The sequence below is a fragment of the Telopea speciosissima genome, chromosome 8 (genome assembly GCF_018873765.1).
Source record: "Telopea speciosissima isolate NSW1024214 ecotype Mountain lineage chromosome 8, Tspe_v1, whole genome shotgun sequence".
In the NCBI taxonomy this organism is placed as follows: Eukaryota; Viridiplantae; Streptophyta; class Magnoliopsida; order Proteales; family Proteaceae; genus Telopea; species Telopea speciosissima.
Genome location: NC_057923.1, coordinates 7,989,930 through 8,008,986, shown reverse-complemented (window position 1 = coordinate 8,008,986; position 19,057 = coordinate 7,989,930). Strand labels below are relative to the sequence as shown.

At 41.7% G+C, this 19,057-nt stretch overlaps 1 protein-coding gene and 1 long non-coding RNA gene across 2 annotated transcripts; one reads left to right on the top strand and one right to left on the bottom strand.

Moving 5' to 3' along the window:
* Positions 1 to 93: 93 nt before the first annotated feature.
* Positions 94 to 1,509, bottom strand: LOC122672802. Its single transcript, XR_006334483.1, has 2 exons — positions 422 to 1,509; positions 94 to 315 (listed from the first exon to the last, which is right to left on the bottom strand). It is a non-coding gene; the product is annotated as an uncharacterized LOC122672802 (long non-coding RNA).
* A 15,925-nt stretch (positions 1,510 to 17,434) lies between these two features.
* LOC122638274 lies at positions 17,435 to 18,544 on the top strand. The gene is made up of 2 exons (XM_043831158.1): positions 17,435 to 17,682; positions 17,801 to 18,544. Exons 1-2 carry the CDS (start codon positions 17,521 to 17,523, stop codon positions 18,242 to 18,244), a joined length of 606 nt encoding a protein of 201 aa, XP_043687093.1. The 5' UTR covers positions 17,435 to 17,520; the 3' UTR covers positions 18,245 to 18,544.
* The last annotated feature ends 513 nt before the right edge of the window (positions 18,545 to 19,057 follow it).

Genomic DNA, 19,057 nt, shown 5'->3' with positions numbered 1-19,057 from the left:
CCAGCCAAAGGAAGGTACAAGCAGAGTCAATTAAGTGCTCCACTAGAGCCATGTCCATAACAAATAGAATATTATGGAGAAAGCAGCAGATATATTTCAATAAACATAGCTAAGAAACTGATAAAAATATAAGTACACTCTTGTTTTAAACCATATATGAGAAACTGAAGAAAAAGTACAAGATCAGTACATCGTATTCTCATTCCTGATCACTTTGTATCATGAGTACTGCTAAGTTACAAGACAACCAATAGTCAAGCAGACTTAGAAGTCCATAATGTTGCCAAGGCGAGCAGGTCATCCCAGCATAGTTATCTAGGCGGGCACCTTGCCGTCATGGCTGTGTCGCCTTGCTTTTTGACCCTCTAAAACGCCATGGTCGACTTCCCGCCTTGATAACTATGCATCCCAGTATTCATACGCCAAGAGTTCAGATTTTTCGACTGCCCTCTTTATCTCAAACATTATTGGAATGGAACTGGAACACCTTGCTTCTTGTTCACAATTGCCACTATCAAATACCTTGTACCCATACCAATGGGTGTTTGTTCATCAGGTCCCTCCTAGAAGAGGCCTCTCCATCTCCTACCAATCGCTAGTAACCTGTCCTAAAGGTCTCTGCCAGCTCATCTGTACAGTGTTGCAGTAAGGCATCAACTCGGAAGTTTATACCAAGGAAACCCAAAAACTGAGATTGAGTAATTGGGCCATGGACAGATACATTATCTGTACAAATTTTGAGCATTTAGAAATTCTACTAGTGCTAGTACAAGAGTGGAACCTGAGGCTTCTGCAGGATGCATGATGGAATCAACATAAGCACTAAAGTCAGCTGTCCCAGGATTATCTAATATTTCAACAAATTTATGCTTCCGAAAATAGCCTGCATGTGAAAGCATTTTCAAGCTCTGAGGTACAAAGATGACTGACAATGGATAGAAAAAATACATGTTTAACAGAAATCAACCAGCCTTTTCATGTCAAAGATTCAGCTATGACACTAATTTGCAGCTCGACAGATTTAGTTTCCTCTCCTACCCCATCTGCATGAGTAACACAAGCGATTATCAGATGCATGTATGACCCTATGATATAAAGGTTTATCACAGTAGCAAACAAGAATTATCAAAGTAATGCTCACCCTGTTGCAGTAATTAATCTCTAGAGAACCTAAGCTCTTAACACAACCTTCTGGCATCCCTCGACACCAAGAGGCTACACTGTCTAAAGAAACTGTTTCAACAGCAGATTAAGATGACCTTAGGGTTGGGCAACACTAGCTCAAACAGGATTATATGCAATATAATGGTTTCTGAACCCCTAGATGAGATTCAACTGGTACTCCAAAAACATGGAACTATACACCACCTTTCTGCAATTTAGAGTAAATTGTCAATTGATAGTCCTCCTAATCATTTAATGAAGCATTTCATAGCCAATGCAAAAAGCTTAAAGCTCCCATTCTGAGCTCAGAAAGCAGAGTTCTAACCTACAGAGCAAAAAATAGCAGCAGAATTTAGATGTTGATTTTGGAGGTCGCGTACTTTAGTTACAATGCCATCGACACGGTTGAGGCTTCTACTTTTCTTGGATCCCAACAGATCTTGCATGAAGCTCGGATTTGTGTGTGTAGAGGCATATTTCGACCTCATTTAACCAACTCCATACCTCTATGAGATCAAAGTCAGTCTCTCCTAAAGAAAATATGTGCTTGATCATTTGACTGAGTGAACATTGGCATCCAAACCTGTTGCTACTCTTATGGATCCACATCAGAAATTTGGGACTAATGATAATGAAGTACTTGCTAATAAGCATCAGTACGGCAAATAAGTTGGTAAGCTCATTTGTCTTACTGTTACCAAGCCAAACATATCCTTTGTTGTGGATATTATAAACCAATTTATTGAGTCACCTAAGAAGGTTCATGGGAGGCTGTCTATTGGATTCTGAGGTAACTTAGGGTGCTCTAGGAAAGGGTCTCATTTATATACCTAATAAGCATATTGAGTTGGTTGACTATTCAGATGCAGATTGAGCTGGTGCTAATGGCGATTAGAAGTCTACTACTGGGTATTACACGTTTGTTGATGGTAATCTTGCCACATGGAGGAGCAAAAAAGCAGATAACTATGGAAAGATCTAATGTTGAGCCGGAGTATAGAGCTATGGCACATACTGCAGCTGAATTGATGTACCTGAAATCACTTCAAGAGCTTGGTTTTCCCATTACTAAACCTATAAATACTTTTTGTGACAATCAAGCCACCATCTACATTGTTAGTCCCTGTTTTTCATGAGCGAACAAAACACACTGAGGTAGACTGTCATTTTGTTCGGGATATTGTGATGAGGAAACTGATCTCTACTATGTTTGTTACTTCTAATAATCAGCGTTCACCATAGTTGTCAAGGCGTCGCCTAGGCGGCGCCTTGGTGACGCCTAGGCGTCCAGGCGCCTTGGTCGACTTGGGCGCCTTGGTCGCCTAGTTGGTGTCGCCTTAAACTTTGGCCCTCTCCACCGCCTTGGGTCGCCTAACCGCCTTGACAACTATGGCGTTCACTAAAGCCTTGTTTCGCTTGCCTTTTCTTGGCAGTTGTTTCCAGCTTAAGGGGGAGTGTTAAGTTACTTGTATTTTCCCTCCTATTGATAGTGGTGTTCGGTAGGGGTATTATGGGGTTCGGTCATTTATGTTTAGCTAAGGGTAATATGGTCCTAGTTTATACTAACATGGGGTAATTTTGTCTTTGTATTGTTTTGACTTTATGATGCAGATAAGTCACCTAAAGGGTTTATTTTATTGAAAATAAGCTTTGGGTTGGGTTAGTAGGTGTTGGGCTTTTGATCCCATGGGTAGAATGTTGGGCAGTTAAGAAGGGTCATATTGATAAGCTTTGTGTAGCAGAGATGAGGATGTTAAGATGGATGTGTGGAAAAACAAGGAAGGATAAAGTATGGAATGAACGTATCGGACGTGGGAGTCGCCCTGATCAGTGACAAGCTCCGAGAGAGTCGTTTAAGGTGTTATAGTCATATTCAACGGAGGCCTAGGGACGCCCCAGTAAGGAGGAGTGATATGATCCCGATTGAAGGAGCTAAAAAAGCTAGGGGCAGGCCTAAAATGACCATAGGAGAAGTGGTGAGGAAGATCATGCATAGCCTAGGTCTTGTACCAAGTATGACTTCGGATAGGACCTATTGGAGGGCAAGGATCCATGAAGCAGACCCCATTTAGCTGAGATTCTCCTGTCGCATTGGGTTGGGCTTCTTTCCTCTTACTATCTTTCATATTGCATCTTCCATTTGGCATTTTTCATTTGTTAATGTAAACAGCAGCGAAAAATAATGCTCGAATGATCTTAACCGATCACCAAGGCCCTTTATTTATATAGAATTGAAGTACAATTAATCAAAGTACAAATAGGAATGTTGCCTCAGTCCTAATCCTATTAGGAATTCCTAATACAACTAGGAATGCCAGAATAGGACTCGGCTGAGGAAAAAACAATAAAACAAAGGGAAAAATAAAAGAAGAGAATCATAATCTGACTAGTACTACTCCTAACTTGACTAGGACTAATCCTAATCAGTTAGGACTAGTAGGACTAATCCTAATCTAACTAGGACTACTTACCCCAATCGGGTAAGCAGCCTATTTCAACACTCCCCCTCAAGTTGGAGCAAAGATGTCGATCATGCCCAACTTGACTAGATTGGGATGAAACAATTTTCCAGACAATCCCTTGGTGAAGATATCAGCAAGTTGATCCGCAGATGTCACAAAGGGAATACAAATCAGCCCATCTTCTAACTTCTCTTTGATGAAATGCCTATCCACCTCAACATGCTTGGTACGATCATGCTGTACAGGATTGGTGCTATGCTGATTGCAGCCTTGTTGTCGCAGTACAACATCATAGGAAGACGAATAGGAACACCAAGATCTTGTAGCAAACCTTTAAGCCAGAGTAACTCACAAATACCTTGTGCCATAGCTCGAGACACAGCTTCGGCCCTAGAACGAGCAACTACATTTTGCTTCTTGCTACGCCATGTGACAAGATTTCCACCTACAAAGGAGCAATACCCAGAAATAGACTTGCAATCTACAGAACTAGCCCAATTAGCATCAGTGTATGCTTCTATCCGTAGATGATCATACATAGAAAGAAGAATTCCTTTTCCAGGAGCTGACTTTAAATAGTGCAAGATACGAAGAACAGCCTCCATATGAGAAGAGTAGGGATCATGCATAAACTGGCTCACAGTACTCACGGCGACAGCAATGTCAGGACGAGTGTGTGAGAGATAAATCAGCTTCCCTACAAGTCTTTGGTACCGGCCTTTATCAACAGGCTCACCCTCTTTTTCCTTGAGTCGAACAATAGGGTCCATAGGAGTATCTGAAGGATGGCAGCCTAACAACCCGGTTTCAGCCAATAAGTCTAGGACATACTTCCTCTGGGAGAGAAAAATGCCTTTAGAAGATCTGGCCACTTCAATCCCAAGAAAGTATTGTAGCTTTCCTAGATCTTTAATCTCAAATTCTTGTCCAAGGAAGGTCTTCAACTGTCTGATCTCATCACCATCATTGTCGGTAACCACTATATCGTCAACGTAGACTATACAAACAGTAAGTTTTTCACCAGCCCTCTTTATAAAGAGTGTTTGATCAGCATTACTCTGCTTATAGCCCACAGAAATCATGGCCTTGTGGAACCGGCCAAACCATGCTCGAGGTGACTGCTTCAGCCTATAAAGTGCACGCTTCAGCCTACACACTTTACCTTGGTTTCTGTCACAAGAGAACCCAGGTGGAATGTCCATATACACCTCCTCATCCAGTGTTCCATTTAGGAAGGCATTTTTTACATCTAGTTGCTGCAAATCCCATCCAAGGTTGACTGCACAAGATAATAACACACGAACAGTATTTAACTTTGCAACAGGCGCAAAAGTTTCCTGGTAATCAATACCGTATGTCTGAGTGAACCCCTTGGCCACGAGTCGTGCCTTATACCTATCCACAGTGTCATCCACCTTCTGTTTCACCACAAACACCCATTTACATCCAACGGTTTTCTTCCCAGGTGGAAGAACCACAAGCTCCCACGTGTTATTTTTCTTCAAGGCTTCCATTTCTTCCATCATAGCTGCGTTCCACTTTCCATCTGATAGAGCTTCCTGCCAATTGTTAGGAATATGAACAGAAGAAAGAGAGGAAACAAAAGCACAAAAGGATGGGGAAAGGGAGTCATAAGAAACAACATGAGATATGGGATGCTGAGTGCAAGTCCTGACCCCTTTGCGAAGAGCAATAGGTAACTCAAGAGAAGGAACATTACCAGGTGGAGAGGCAGGTTCTGGATCCAGGTTCGACAATTGGATGGGTACTGGAGCAACAGTTGATTGAACCTGCTTATGTTTCCTTGCATAGGTCTTCATGTTACTAGCATCAATCCTCGTCTGAAATTCACTAATAGTCCTTTGGATAGGAGTCTGGATAGGGGTAGATTGCTCCCCCTGAATAGAAATAGTCTCCCCCTGTATAGGAACCTCTCCCCCTGACTCAGGGGGAGTATTAAGGGCAGGCCGAACAGGTTCAGACTCATGGTAAACAGACTGAAGTGGAGGTGGAGAGTCAATAGTCAGCACATCTTCACTAACACTCTCCCCCTGAAGAGGTGGGGACATATAATATGGAACGCTTCCATGAAAAACAACATCCATGCTGACAAAAGTCCTGCGGGATGGAGGGTAATAACATTTGTACCCCTTCTGAGTAGCAGAGTATCCCAAGAAAATGCAGCGGAGACTACGTGGGGCAAATTTACCAGGGGACCTTGTATCCCTGGCATAACAAACGCAGCCAAACACCTTAGGTGGAACTATAAAGGAAGAAGAGCCACGTAATAGCTCAATAGGGGCTTTGGAAAGAAGAACACGACTGGGCAGCCTATTAATTAAATAAGCTGCAGTAAGGACAGCATCCCCCCAATAAAGGGAAGGGACATTGCGAGCAAATATAAGAGCCCTAGCCACCTCTTCGGTTTTTCCTCTCAAAGACATCATTTTGGGCTGGAGTGTCAACACAACTGGTCTGATGGAGAATTCCATGGGCAGCAAGGAATTTTTGGAACTAACCTTCCATATACTCTTTCCCATTGTCACTCCTCAAAGTTTGAAGAGTGGCATTAAATTGGGTTTTAACCAACTGATGAAAGTGCTGAAAACACGAAAAAACTTCATTTTTTGTGTGCATAAGGTATACCCAAGTGAACCTAGAATAGCAGTCAATAAAAGTGACATACCACCGATGTCCAGACAGGGAAGCTTTCCTACTAGGACCCCACACATCAGTATGAACAACATGAAATAAGGAAGAAGATCTGTTATTAGAAATAGGATAAGTTGAACGTGTTTGTTTAGCCAAGACACAAGGCTCACAAAAAAAGTCTTCCTTATTACAGTCTTCAACTAATGCTGGAAATAAATTTGATAAAGTACCTAAAGGGGGATGGCCTAGCCTAGAGTGCCATTTATGTAATTCAGAAGAGAAAGATGCCGACGGTAAAGCCTGTGTAGGTGTAGGATCGCCATCAAGTAGGTACAATCCGCCATACACTTTACCCGATCCAATCGTCTTCCCCGAATCCAGTTCTTGAAAGACACAGTGAGTGGGAAAAAAAGTCACTTTACAATTCAGGGATTTAGTGATACTACTAATGGAAAGAAGGTTAGTTGTAAATTTGGGAATATGCAACACAGATGACAGGGTAAGAGAAGGAGAACAACCAATGGATCCTTTCCCTGATATGGAGGAGAGGGACCCATCAGCAATTTTGACTTTATCCTTACCAGAAGCAGGAGAATATGTATTAAAAAGGCTGGAAGAACCTATCATGTGATCAGTAGCACCGGAGTCTATAATCTATGGAGTGGAAACTACTGAGGCACAATGACCAGCAAAGGAAATACCTGTACGGGCAGAGAAGGAACCTGAATTGGCAGCAAATGTAGTAGAGGCAGCGGATGTGTTCAACATACGATGTAGAGCCTGGAGTTCTTCCTGGGAGAAACCGATGTCAGCAGTGGGAGTTGGAGCTACACTTTCAGTGTGATTGGCTTTGTTTTTAGACTTAGCACAACCACGTTTGGCCTCAAAATCAGCTGGCTTCCCATGTAATTTCCAACTGAGCCTTAGTTTGATATGGTTTGTGACAATGCTCACACTTCACAGGCTCTTTGGTGGTAGTAGCAGCAACACTGTCAGAAGAAGTAACAGGGGTGGAGCCAGCAGTCTGTAAGGCTGATCTCTCAACTTTGAGAGTAAGCATCATGGCAGCCCTTCGTGTCTCTTCACTGTGAACATAAGAAAATGTCTCCTCTAAAGTGGGGAAAGGAACCCGACCAAGGACTTGCACCCGGATAGGGTCATAATCATCACTGAGTCCAGCTAGGAAATCATAGACCCGAAACTGATTAACATAAGAATAATAGGCAGTAATATCAGTAGTAGTAGTAGTAGGTTGAAACCTAGCATAATGATCCAATTGCTGCCATAAACACTTGAGGGCAGCATAGTATTTAGTGACAGACATCTCCTTCTGAGTAGTGTTTTGGAGTGTCTTCCTGATTTCATAAACCTGAGCACCACTTCCTGATCGACCATTAGTTCCCTTGACAGCAGTCCATATCTGAGTAGCAGTGTCAAGGAGGAGATATTGACTGGATAGATCAGTGGTCATAGAATTTAAAACGAATGGCATCACCATAGCATCGTTGGCAACCCATTTAGTACGGGCAGCACCTTCTTCAGCAGGTTGTTTGGTGGTGCCAGTAAGATGGCCAGTGAATCCCCTACCAGCCACAGTCAAGGATAGTGATCTAGCCCAAATTAAATAATTCGTACCATCAAGCTTAATGGCAGCAGCATAGGGAAGGAAGTCATTCCTAGGCTGACCATCCCCTCCAAAGTAGTAGTAGTTGTTTCAGAATCACCCATAGTTCAGCAAGGTAGAAATCGATCCACAAATTTGAAAAAAACAGATCTTCAAAAAATTGAATCAAATCTGAAATATGGGTTTTTAAGTTGCAGCAATTTCAGCTGTCAGAATAGGCAGATAAACTGATCGAGTACTCCTCTAGTAGTGGGGAAGAAGTCCTCCAAAAATTAGCTCCTTCGGATGAGCTAATAAGAAACCCTAAATTTATCAAAATTTAGGAAAAAAACAAAAATACAGAAATATCGCAGGTTTGGAATCTGAATTAGATTTTATCCAAAGCTGCAGTCTTCTATAAAGGAATGGTGTAGACCAATAATGGCAGGAACCAATCTCCAAAGAACCAGAAGTCAAACTGTAGTTGAAGAAGTAGCTTGATCTCTAAAGATGGAGGGAATCTGCCGGCAGAATTAGGTTACACCAGTGTCTTCAATCTTCAGTGAGGTGTCATTGAGGGCAGCAGCAATATCTTCATTGGATTCACCTCAAAGTTGCTGCCCTAAGTGAGATAGAGAGTCCGAGAGTGGTGGAGAAGAAGAGAACTAGTAACCGAGACTGTTGGAGAAGGAGAGAACCAGTAGCTTAGAGAGTTGGAGAAGAAAAAACCAGAGAATCGAGAGGGCTGCTTCTTCAGATCAGAAGTGGCTCTGATACCATGTAAACAGCAGTGAAAAATAATGCTTGAATGATCTTAACCGATCACCAAAGCCCTTTATTTATATAGAATTGAAGTACAATTAATCAAAGTACAAATAGGAATGTTGCCTCAGTCCTAATCCTATTAGGAATTCCTAATACAACTAGGAATGCCAGAATAGGACTCGGCTGAGGGAAAAACAATAAAACAAAGGGAAAAATAAAAGAAGAGAATCATAATCTGACTAGTACTACTCCTAACTTGACTAGGACTAATCCCAATCAGCTAGGACTAGTAGGACTAATCCTAATCTAACTAGGACTACTTACCCCAATCAGGTAAGCAGCCTATTTCAATAGTTAACAATCTCAGTTTTCCTTTGTTGTGCTTGGATCCATGTAACCGACCACATTAAGTTGGGATAAGGCTGAGTTTGTTGCTGTTGTTGTTGTAATATATGGGTAGAAAGTAGGAAAATGGGATTAACTTCATTAGTTTAGTTAGAGTCTTATTTTGAGCCTGTTTTCTTTATTATTTCACTTTCCTAGTCAATTTAGGATACCTTATTAGTTAAAGATTGTGTTAGGCCTTTCCTTTTTAGTGTTCGAGTTTGTTTTTGAATCTTCTATGTAAGTTTATAAGGGGCTACAGCCTTGTACACGAACTTGAGCCATGAGATTGAGGGAAAAAAACATAGCCTTGTGCTTTGCTCTGTGAAAGAGTATGGTGAGATGCCATTGGTGAGAGGCCATGGGTGAAAGACCTAGGAGAGAGTGGGATACTCGATCCAATCCTATCCTTCTTTTCTCTATTTTCTATTTTCTTCTTTGTTTCTATTTCAATCAATTTCGTTTTGTGATCTGCTACAAGTTCATCAATCGTTGCCCAGTTTTTGAAGACCAAATCAGCATTAAACATAGTTCAAGAAGATCCTGCCTGGGGCTAGATTCTTCGTGATCCAGTCTTACATTACTTTATAAATAAGAGTACTTGCTCATGGTACAAACTATATAACCTAGCCGTGAGTTATTTTTCCTTCTCTCCATCAATCTCCTCTTCTTCTCCACTTTTTCTTCCCTTCTACTCTTCTTCTCTTCTTCCTTCTAATGATTGTTTGATGACCTAAACAGCTATATAAAATATAGTCTTTCCCAATGTATATCTACTCTCAGAAATGCAATATCGAGGAAAGAATTTTGTCTACGAGCATTCAATAATTTAAATATTCCACTAGTTTAGATCTCTCAGTAGAATTCTCCGTAAAAGAAAGAAATCTTGCCAGAAATCCTGTGAGAAATTTAAAATTTAGAGGTTTATCTAAATATATCAGAAATAGAAGAGGCAACTATAGAACCAGAAACATCATACAAAACGTGAAACTGATGAATTGGCAAAGTATCATAAAATTCATGGGCAAATATGATGGTAAGAGCTGGAGGGAAAGGAGAAGAGCAAAGAAAAATATGCAGTCAATTAAAGAATTACATAAACTACTGAAATTTAAGAGAAACAGAGAAGTAAAAGAGATAAGAAAGTAAAAGAAAGAAAGGAGTTAGGAACAGAGAGGTATAGGAAAACCAACTCACACATGTAATGCAAAGCAATCTCACATGGTAGATCCCTTATCTTGTATTAGTAAAGTAATAATACACAGAAAACTCAAAACAGCCATAGCATTGGAGAGACGAGGAGAGAACCGTAGTGCCCTTCTCATTATTTTGCTCAAGGCGACCGAAACGAAGGTACAAGCTTCAAGAACAATGGAAGCCCGCTGGATGAAATTGATGAACTTCGAACCATTTTTTTTTTCTCGAAACAATTAACGCAATGAAGGAGGGAAAACTTGACAACGGATAAATTTTTACATTCTTAGTATAAAACTATCTAAAAATTAATATTCAATGAGGATGTAGCTCAGATGGTAGAGCGCTCGCTTAGCATGCGAGAGGTACGGGGATCGATACCCCGCATCTCCAATTATTAATTTTGCAGTTTCTGTCCAATTGTGTGAGATCTCATTCAGGCACAAGCCATAAATCTTCCTTTTGCTACATTTTTCTAGGGGTGTAAATGAATAGCCAAAATCCATGTCCGTATCCGTTTAGCACTTTCTGAATCCGTCTGAAAGCTAAACGGATGCGGATATGGATAGGCTATAGCTATCTGAAAAACTTTATTTACATGTAAATCCGTATCCGTTTAGCACTATCCGAATCCGTCCGATAGCTAATTGGATGCAGATGCGGATATAGCACTCTCTGAGCCGAATCCGATCCGTTTACAGCCCCACATTTTTCAAAGGAAGGATTATAGTTTTAGTTGGGCAAGAGATCCTACTTGGTCGCATGGTCTCCTGGTCCCTGGGTCAACGGGTCTCACGGTGTCGTATAAGAGAGTAACCTGGGGGCAAAGGCGTCATCTCACGGTGCCCTATGAGAGGGCATAGGAAACACCACCAAGTAGAGATCATTTTCCCTAGTTTTACATCTATGTTTACAAAAACCGTTGCTACTTAAACATCCATTTGATTTGAGACCTCTGTTTCACATGGTCCTTTCCATCTCTCTAATCTATTACAAAACCTAGTTCATCTCCTTTCCAATCAACTAAGCACATCTATTACCAAAAAAAAAAAAAATCAACTAAGCACATCTATTCGGTTGTGTTCCCTCGTTCGAGAGTTAGAAACCTAGTCAGGTGAAAATTCACTGGATGGCAGGTGGAGTGGAAGCAGAACCGATAATGGCTGCAATTCTAGAGACGTTTGATCTAGCAGAGGCATAGGAGGAAGCCGCACTAATGAAAGAGGCATCACCCGCACAAGGATCATAAGGGCGTTAGCGTTTTTTCAATAGCGGAGTCAAAGGTCAAGCCAACGAAAGAGGCAAAAGGAGGATAGGAAGAAAGGAAAAGGGCATAGGGCATATAGTTAGGGAAAATAGGGAGATCGACACATAGGATGCTAGCATACTATATACCGCTAGCTAAGGGTGTCAATGAGTAATCAGTAACCAAGTATCGAATCCAGATCCGGACCGAATTTAATATGGTAGTCCTGGATTTGAAAATGGCTTTATAATTCAGTTCGAATCGGATCCAGATCTACCCACCTATCTGGTAAATCTATCCCGATTCTGACCGAATACCCGCCTATAACATAAAACTCTAATATTTTATTAGATTTAAAAGACTCTAATTGACGGTTATGTGGTTAACTTACCCCTTCAATTTTCACTTCTTTCTCTTTAGTCTTTACCGTTTCATCTACCCTGGGGTAAGGAAACTGCAAACGAAGGATCTGCCGTAGACTAAGAGTGTTAATTGAGTTAATCGATTTTCAGTTTTTCACATGTACGTTATCTACTTTATCTCTCTCACTTTTAAGCCAATTTGTTCCAATTAGATTAATATTCTTTTTCAATTAAAATATTTTATCAATATTTCTTTTACTTAAGCAAGTCATATATTTTGATCTAAAACTTTTGCTTTGCTTTGTCTCGGGAATATCAAAATTGAACAAGAACTGAATGGCATAATCGAATTTAAATTGGATATAGTAACCGGATGTAATAACCAGATAAGAACTGAATACAAGAACCGGATTGTAACCAGATCCGAACTGGAACCGTTCAGGAAAGATTCTAGTATTCAATTCTAGAACCACTCCGGGACTTGGTCCGGATCTGGATCCCACTGCCACTGCTTGGAACTGAATCAGATCCGGACCGAATACTCGGAACCGTACCCAATTGGCACCCTTACCGCTAGGGGTGTCAATTGGTCCGGTTCTGGGCTATCGGTCCGATTCTCTAGCGGTTCTGGCTCTAAGATGTCAAGACCAGATCCGGACCAATAAGCTCACCGGTTCCAAATCTGAGATCCAAGACCATTAAGTAATGGGTGGTCCGGTTCCGGTTCCTAAGCGGGTCTAAACATTATTATAATGTAGAGCCCAAAACAAGAGCAATAGGAGTTGCTCGAGAAAAACGGTAGACGTTCTAATGTGTCAATGTATATATTATCCCTCATGCGAACAAATATGTTAGACTTGAACTTATTTTGATGTCTACAACTTTCACATAATTTCTCTTATTTAGACTTTGTTTATGCAGAGAAAGAGAGAAAGAGTTTAGAAATAGCAAACTATTATAATAATTCGCCATCTGTCATCACCAATTTGTTGGTCCGTGAATAAAGATTTTATTGAAATAATAATCTATACATTGCAGCTGTTAGGTATGAGTGGAGATAATACAAAAAACACAACTTCTGAAGTTGTTTTTTTTTTTGTATAACATCATTCGTCAGATTTTATTAGATGATAATCCAGTCCTAGTCATTTTTTTCGGTTCTAACGGTTCCTTAACGGTTCTTGAGATCAGACCAGATCTGGACCAATAACCTATCTGTCACGCCCCCATACCAATAAAGGGTATTTTACAAGAAAAGGGCTGACTGTGATGACAAGTGTCATCCCAATACTACCAGAATCACAGATACAGTGTCCCGAGCCACAGTCTACCCAATTATCAAGGCATGATAATGTCAAGGAACGTAAACCAATGGAATAAATTATTCCAATTAAAGGGATTGAAATTAGCGAAAGCGTAAATTAATTTAAAATCGTATAAATACAAGGTGTCAGTTCTCTAATGATAACATATATTATAGTTACAATATCACGTATCCATCTGGTAAATTTCGGACATTTACATATGAAATACATACATGAGCGAAGATGAATACAGAAGTAAAGGTTTATATCACGCCACAAGGGCACCATTCTTGGATGTACATCGGCATCTAAGTCCAAGCCACCGGCTCCACTCGATTTGCATCCATAGGAACTTATCAAGAGATTACCTGCATATCAACTAAAAAGAGGTTGTGCAACGGGGTTAGCTCCACAAGCTAGTGAGAGAGTAAAGGGGAATGCACATACACACAAACACGCAATTACGAATAATTCATGATGCATGCAAATGTTAGATTCATTTTCCACCTAGAACACAAGTTCTAAGTCAAGTGTATACTATTGCGATAACTCAAGAGATACTGTGGGTCACTTAACTTATCGCCACAATGAAACCTCAGTTATCACGAGGGAGCCTACGCCAGTAGAAGCCATTAGACCACCCAGTGGCAGACCCCGCTAGCCATCACTACCCCTGACCTGGCCTCTCTCCCCCACAAGTAACACGTGCTCAGACTATCCAACACATAAACCCCTGTTAGTAAGGGTCGTAGCATAAGAAAGCAAGAATCCTAACCATAGATATACTACATGCAAGTCCTATCATCCCGAGAGGTATTCCGGGTGCATCAACGTCCCATTCCATCTAGTACCAGAGTACCAACACGGCACAGCGCATCAGGGCAGGATGACAATCAACATATTTTATAATCATTTCTGGGGTTCCAGTATCGGTACACCCGGCACCGTGACCCAATACATTAGTGAACTATTACCATATCATATTCATTCTATTTTCACAATCAAGATAAATAATGCAATGCACAAAATGCTTATAATTCATATAATAGCATGATAATGATTGTTTAATAGATATTCAAGCCCAAAAAAATCACCCAAAATCCGCTCACCAAACTCGGGTATCACCCGGCGTGGTTGACATGAATCTCACCGGTGCACCTTCTATCCATCGAGTTGGGTAGCCTAAGAATGCAAGAGCAAACGTTAAAAGATGTATAGAGGGGTCCTATATCATTCCCCCAAGTTAAAACTGAGTTTCAAACAAGACAGCACGGACGGACTCACAGACGGAAGCAACAGGGTGAGTCCGTCCCTGACCCCGTTCAGGCCAATAGGTCAAAACACGAGGGATGGATCCACAGACGGAACTTCCACCTAAATCCGTTCCTGCATCCGTTCAAATAGGGGTGTAAATGAATAGCCGAAATCCATTTTCGTATCCGTGTCTGTATCCGTTTAGCACTATCCAAATCCGTCCGAAATCTAAATGGATGCGGATACGGATAGGCTATAGCTATCCGAAAAGCTATATTTACATGTAAACGGATAAAATATCCGATTCGTATCCGTGTCCGTATCCGTTTAGCACAATCCGAATCCGTCCGAAAGCTAATCGGATGCGGATATAGCACTATCTGAGCCGAATCCGATCCTTTTACATCCCTAGTTCAAACCCTGAGACATACCCGAGAGCGAACGAAACTACAGACGGAACCTCTTCATGAATCCGTCCCTGCATCCGTTCGGTCCCTGAGACATTCCCAAGAGGGAACAGAACTACGGACGGAGGCAACAGAGTAAATCCATTCCTGCATCCATTTGAACCAGCTACCAGAATACACTGGACGGACTTACGGACGGAACCACGACGGTGACTCCGTTCGTGCATCTGTCAGAGTTCTTTCCGAGATTTCTTAATGTTTTCTCCTCCATCTTGGAACATGGAGTTCACATGGCATTCAGGGTCATGGAGGGGAGTCTTAGGCCTTTCTAGGGTCACTAGAACCTAGGCCTACCTCATGGATCCAAGATCACACAAGGATCTAACTCCTTTTGGTCCAATGTAGGGTTTGGGGTTTGAAAACCAGGGAATCAGCAACGAAAGTTGTAAGGTGGCTGATAGGAGCCTTCAATAGAGTTTGGTCTTCACTATTAGAGCCCCATTTAAGGGTTGAGCCTCACCTTGAGTCCCAAATGGAACCCTAGGTTAGCTCTAACTCAATAAACTTATTCAAACTCACAAACAAAGTGGAGAAGAGGGAGGTCTCAAGAGATAGAACATACCTTGGTGAGTGGAGCTCCAATCCCAGCTCTAGCCAACCTTGAAGATCCACCTCCTCCTCTCTCCTTCTCCCCTTTTTCTTCTTTTCTTCAATTCTTGTCCGGACAGCAAGAGGAGGGAAGGTAGGGTAGCAAGACCCCTTTGGCTTACCTTCCATCTTCTTCCTTTCCCCTCCCATTCCTCTTCCTTACTTCTTCTTCTTCTTCCTTTCCTCTTCTCCTCCACGGTTTGGCTTGGAGGGGGAGAGATGGGAGAATCTTGGGCTGAGCCCTATCTTTTAAAGATAAGAAGAGGCCTTAGGGTTTGTTTGCCTAGGTGCCCCTAAGACTAAGGATGGTCCTTTAGATTTAAGTGGGCATTAGGGTCTGTTAGTTTTAGGGTTTGTTTGGCTCAAGCTAAATAAAAGAACCTATTATTCTTCTAGGTTAAGTCTTGTGGGCCCACTTTCATGGCTCAACTAATCAAAAGAAGGTAAGGGTGGGAGTCCATCTTGTCCAAGGACCTAGTTATGGTGTCCGAGGCACGGGGACGTGGGTCCCACATAGAAATACATAAAAAGGGCAAGAAACAGTACGGACAGATCCATCCACGAACGGAACCGGTCTTTTGAGTTCGTTCGCGACTCCGTTGCTGCTGTCAGGGCCCAAACCTCAAGAAAGTTGCGGGACATTGACCCGTACTTTCAGGACTTCGAGGGGATACTTATAATAGAATTTAGGGTTCAAGGTCATAGGTGTTGACCATTGCCATCGTGGCATTACCCGTTTGGTGAAAGTCCAATTTGACCCGGGTATTAGGATATATTTCGGGTGCGGGTGTAAAACTATCACTAAGACCATATCCGAACCAATAAGCTATTAGGTGGATCGGTTTCAATTCCTAGCGGGGACGGTTCCAATCCAAAATTGACACCCCTACTTACCGCTAGCATACCTATCCCTCTCCCTTAACATAAAAATGTTGAATCGGTTTTTTCATTCCTGAGGAAGAGCATATCTTACCCGGATCTTCTTCCATTATGGTACGGAACAATAGTATTATTGGAGTAGATACACGAATCACTTTAAATACAAGAAGCCGAGTAGGTGGATTGGTCCGAGTGGAGAGAAAAAAAAAAATGATTGAACTGAATTTTAAGGAAAGAGAACTACACCCGATCGTGCAACGCACGCTACCCCTTAGCCCTAACACAGGGCACATGAAATGACTGCAGTCCCCTAGAACCTTCAAAATGACTAAGGGTGTAGCGGTCATTTCACACGTTCTTGTGTCAGAGTAAGGGTGTCAAAATCAGACCGAATCATTTAAATCGAAACTATAAAACCGTTTAATAATTGGTTCAGTTATGATTTCAATATTGAAATAGTTTAATTAAATGATTTAAACTGATCCCTCCTCTGATTAGCCTATCCCAAGGTTTTAGCTTATATATAGATATAAGGCACAAACCCGAGGGGTGTATTAATTAATTAGATCTCTCTCTCTCTTTCAAGTTCTACGTTTCTTAGGGTTTTCATCGTTGCCTAGAGTTTTGTGGTGTGGAGTTCTCAGTGGAGAAGCCTATAGAGATCGCGTTGTGCTCGTAACTACAAGTCGCCTTCGATCATCCCTTTCGCTACGATTCCATTCGGTTCAAGTAATCCCTAAACCTCTGTGATTAATGGAATAATAATACATGCTAACAGTGGTAAATCAGACCGTTTCTAAATAAAGCATTTAAAACACTCTTAGATTTACATAAATGTGTCAAAATCAAATGAAAACCGTTTATCAAATCATGTAAACTAAAACCGTAAAACTGTTTAATGAATGATTCGATTAGAAACTATTTAATTAAACAATTTATCGGTCTGTCTGATTGATTGAAACCGACCATTTAACACCAGGTTCAGGGCGGCGTGTCTTACGCAACCGGGTGAGTGGGGCCTTTGTAAAACAGAATATGTGGCTGGTAGAGACGGATAGGCCTCTCAAGATTTTCATTGGGTGATGCGAACCACTACAGTGACCGCCCGAGAGCCGAGATTCAGAGAAAGGCTTCGGAGCTCTCTGTCGTTCCCACTTCACTTCCCACCGCCTAATACTACTGACTGATTTGCTCCGATGGCTCTCATAAGATTCATCATAACTGCGGCATCTCCTCCTTCCATCAATTTACTAATAACCTCCGATTACGGCCTCTCTTCTTTCAAACCAAACTCCACTCGCCGTCTCTCTTCTCCCAACAGACCTTCAACCGTCGTCAACATGGCACCCAAGAAAAAGGTATGATCTAATCTCTGCAACTACTGAATATTTGAATCCTTCCCACACAGCAATTTCGAAATGAATTTCTGTTTTTTGATCTATTTCTTCTTCTTTTTTTTCTTTTTCCACGATTAAGGTGAACAAATACGATCGGAACTGGGAGAAACAATGGTACGGAGCAGGGATCTTCGTGGAAGGAACCGAAGAAGTGGAAGTAGATGTGTTCAAGAAGCTGGAGGAGAAGAAAGTCCTTAGCAACGTGGAGAAGGCGGGATTGTTATCTAAGGCCGAGGAATTAGGGTTCACACTCTCCTCCATTGAGAAGCTTGGTTTCTTCTCTAAAGCAGAGGAGTTGGGGTTGTTGAGTTTGGTGGAGAAGGCCGTTAGCTTGTCGCCGTCGACGTTGGCTTCGTTGTCGTTGCCTCTACTTGTAGCTGCCTTGGCCGTAATCGTTGTGATTCCCGACGATTCAGGTGTTCTAATCGCGTTGCAGACCGCCTTTGCTGCTGCGCTTGGAGTTGGTGCGGTCGGGTTCTTGGTAATGTCAATAGTTTTGGATGGACTGCAAGAGGCAGATTAGGTACATCACGACCGTGGAGACTGGCGAGTGTATGATGGATCGTTGGATCGTGCAGTGGACCCCAGTTGTGTGGACTGTGGACCCCATATCACATTTGCCGTTGATCTCTCTCTCTCTCTCTCTCTCTCTCTGTCTCTACTCCCCCCCGCCTCCAGTATCTGAAATTCGGCTACTCTGTAATATAAGTAGGGTACACTGTGCATGCTCTGGAGTTTATTTTAGGAGGCTGATGATGTTATTGTATGTCACGTGGCATTTTGATTGGCCACGTCACCATATTGTTATGGCTTATTAATTTCAGTCTACTTCAACTTTTGCCAAGTGTGCATTAATTATCAGTATCCAACATTATCGAAGGGGTGATTTTAAATGGTGGGAGAGCGTTTTATGTGAGGGGGAGCACAGGGTCTAAATGTGCGTGGCAGCCAATGAGAGCGCCGAATTTCCGTCTTTCATTAGGTAGGGTGGTCATGTTTCATTGGGTAGGGTGGTCAGTTCACTCCAACTGTGTCTAGAGGGGCTTGGACACCCTTAAAAGATGTATTTTATTGGAGAAGTACATCAGTAATGCATGAATATATTTATAATACATATATAAAATACAATTTTAAAGCATAAAACACATTGTTATTAAAATATGTAAGTGGAGCTGGTCGTGTCAAATGGAGAGGGTGCGATGAGGATAGGATGGTCATTTCCACACACAAACTCTCTGGTTGGTACACTTGTTTTTGTTTTTTTGTTTTGGGTAAGCAAAGTTGGTGTTTCCAATCGTGATTAAAGATTGTAAGGATGTGAATCGTTTTTCCCTAT

Bases quoted from the DNA above. Each gene is read 5' to 3' on its own strand.
- LOC122638274 (XM_043831158.1), top strand. From the start codon at position 17,521: ATGGCTCTCATAAGATTCATCATAACTGCGGCATCTCCTCCTTCCATC. The intron at 17,683-17,800 runs GTATGATCTAAT...TCCACGATTAAG, and splicing joins ACATGGCACCCAAGAAAAAG to GTGAACAAATACGATCGGAA.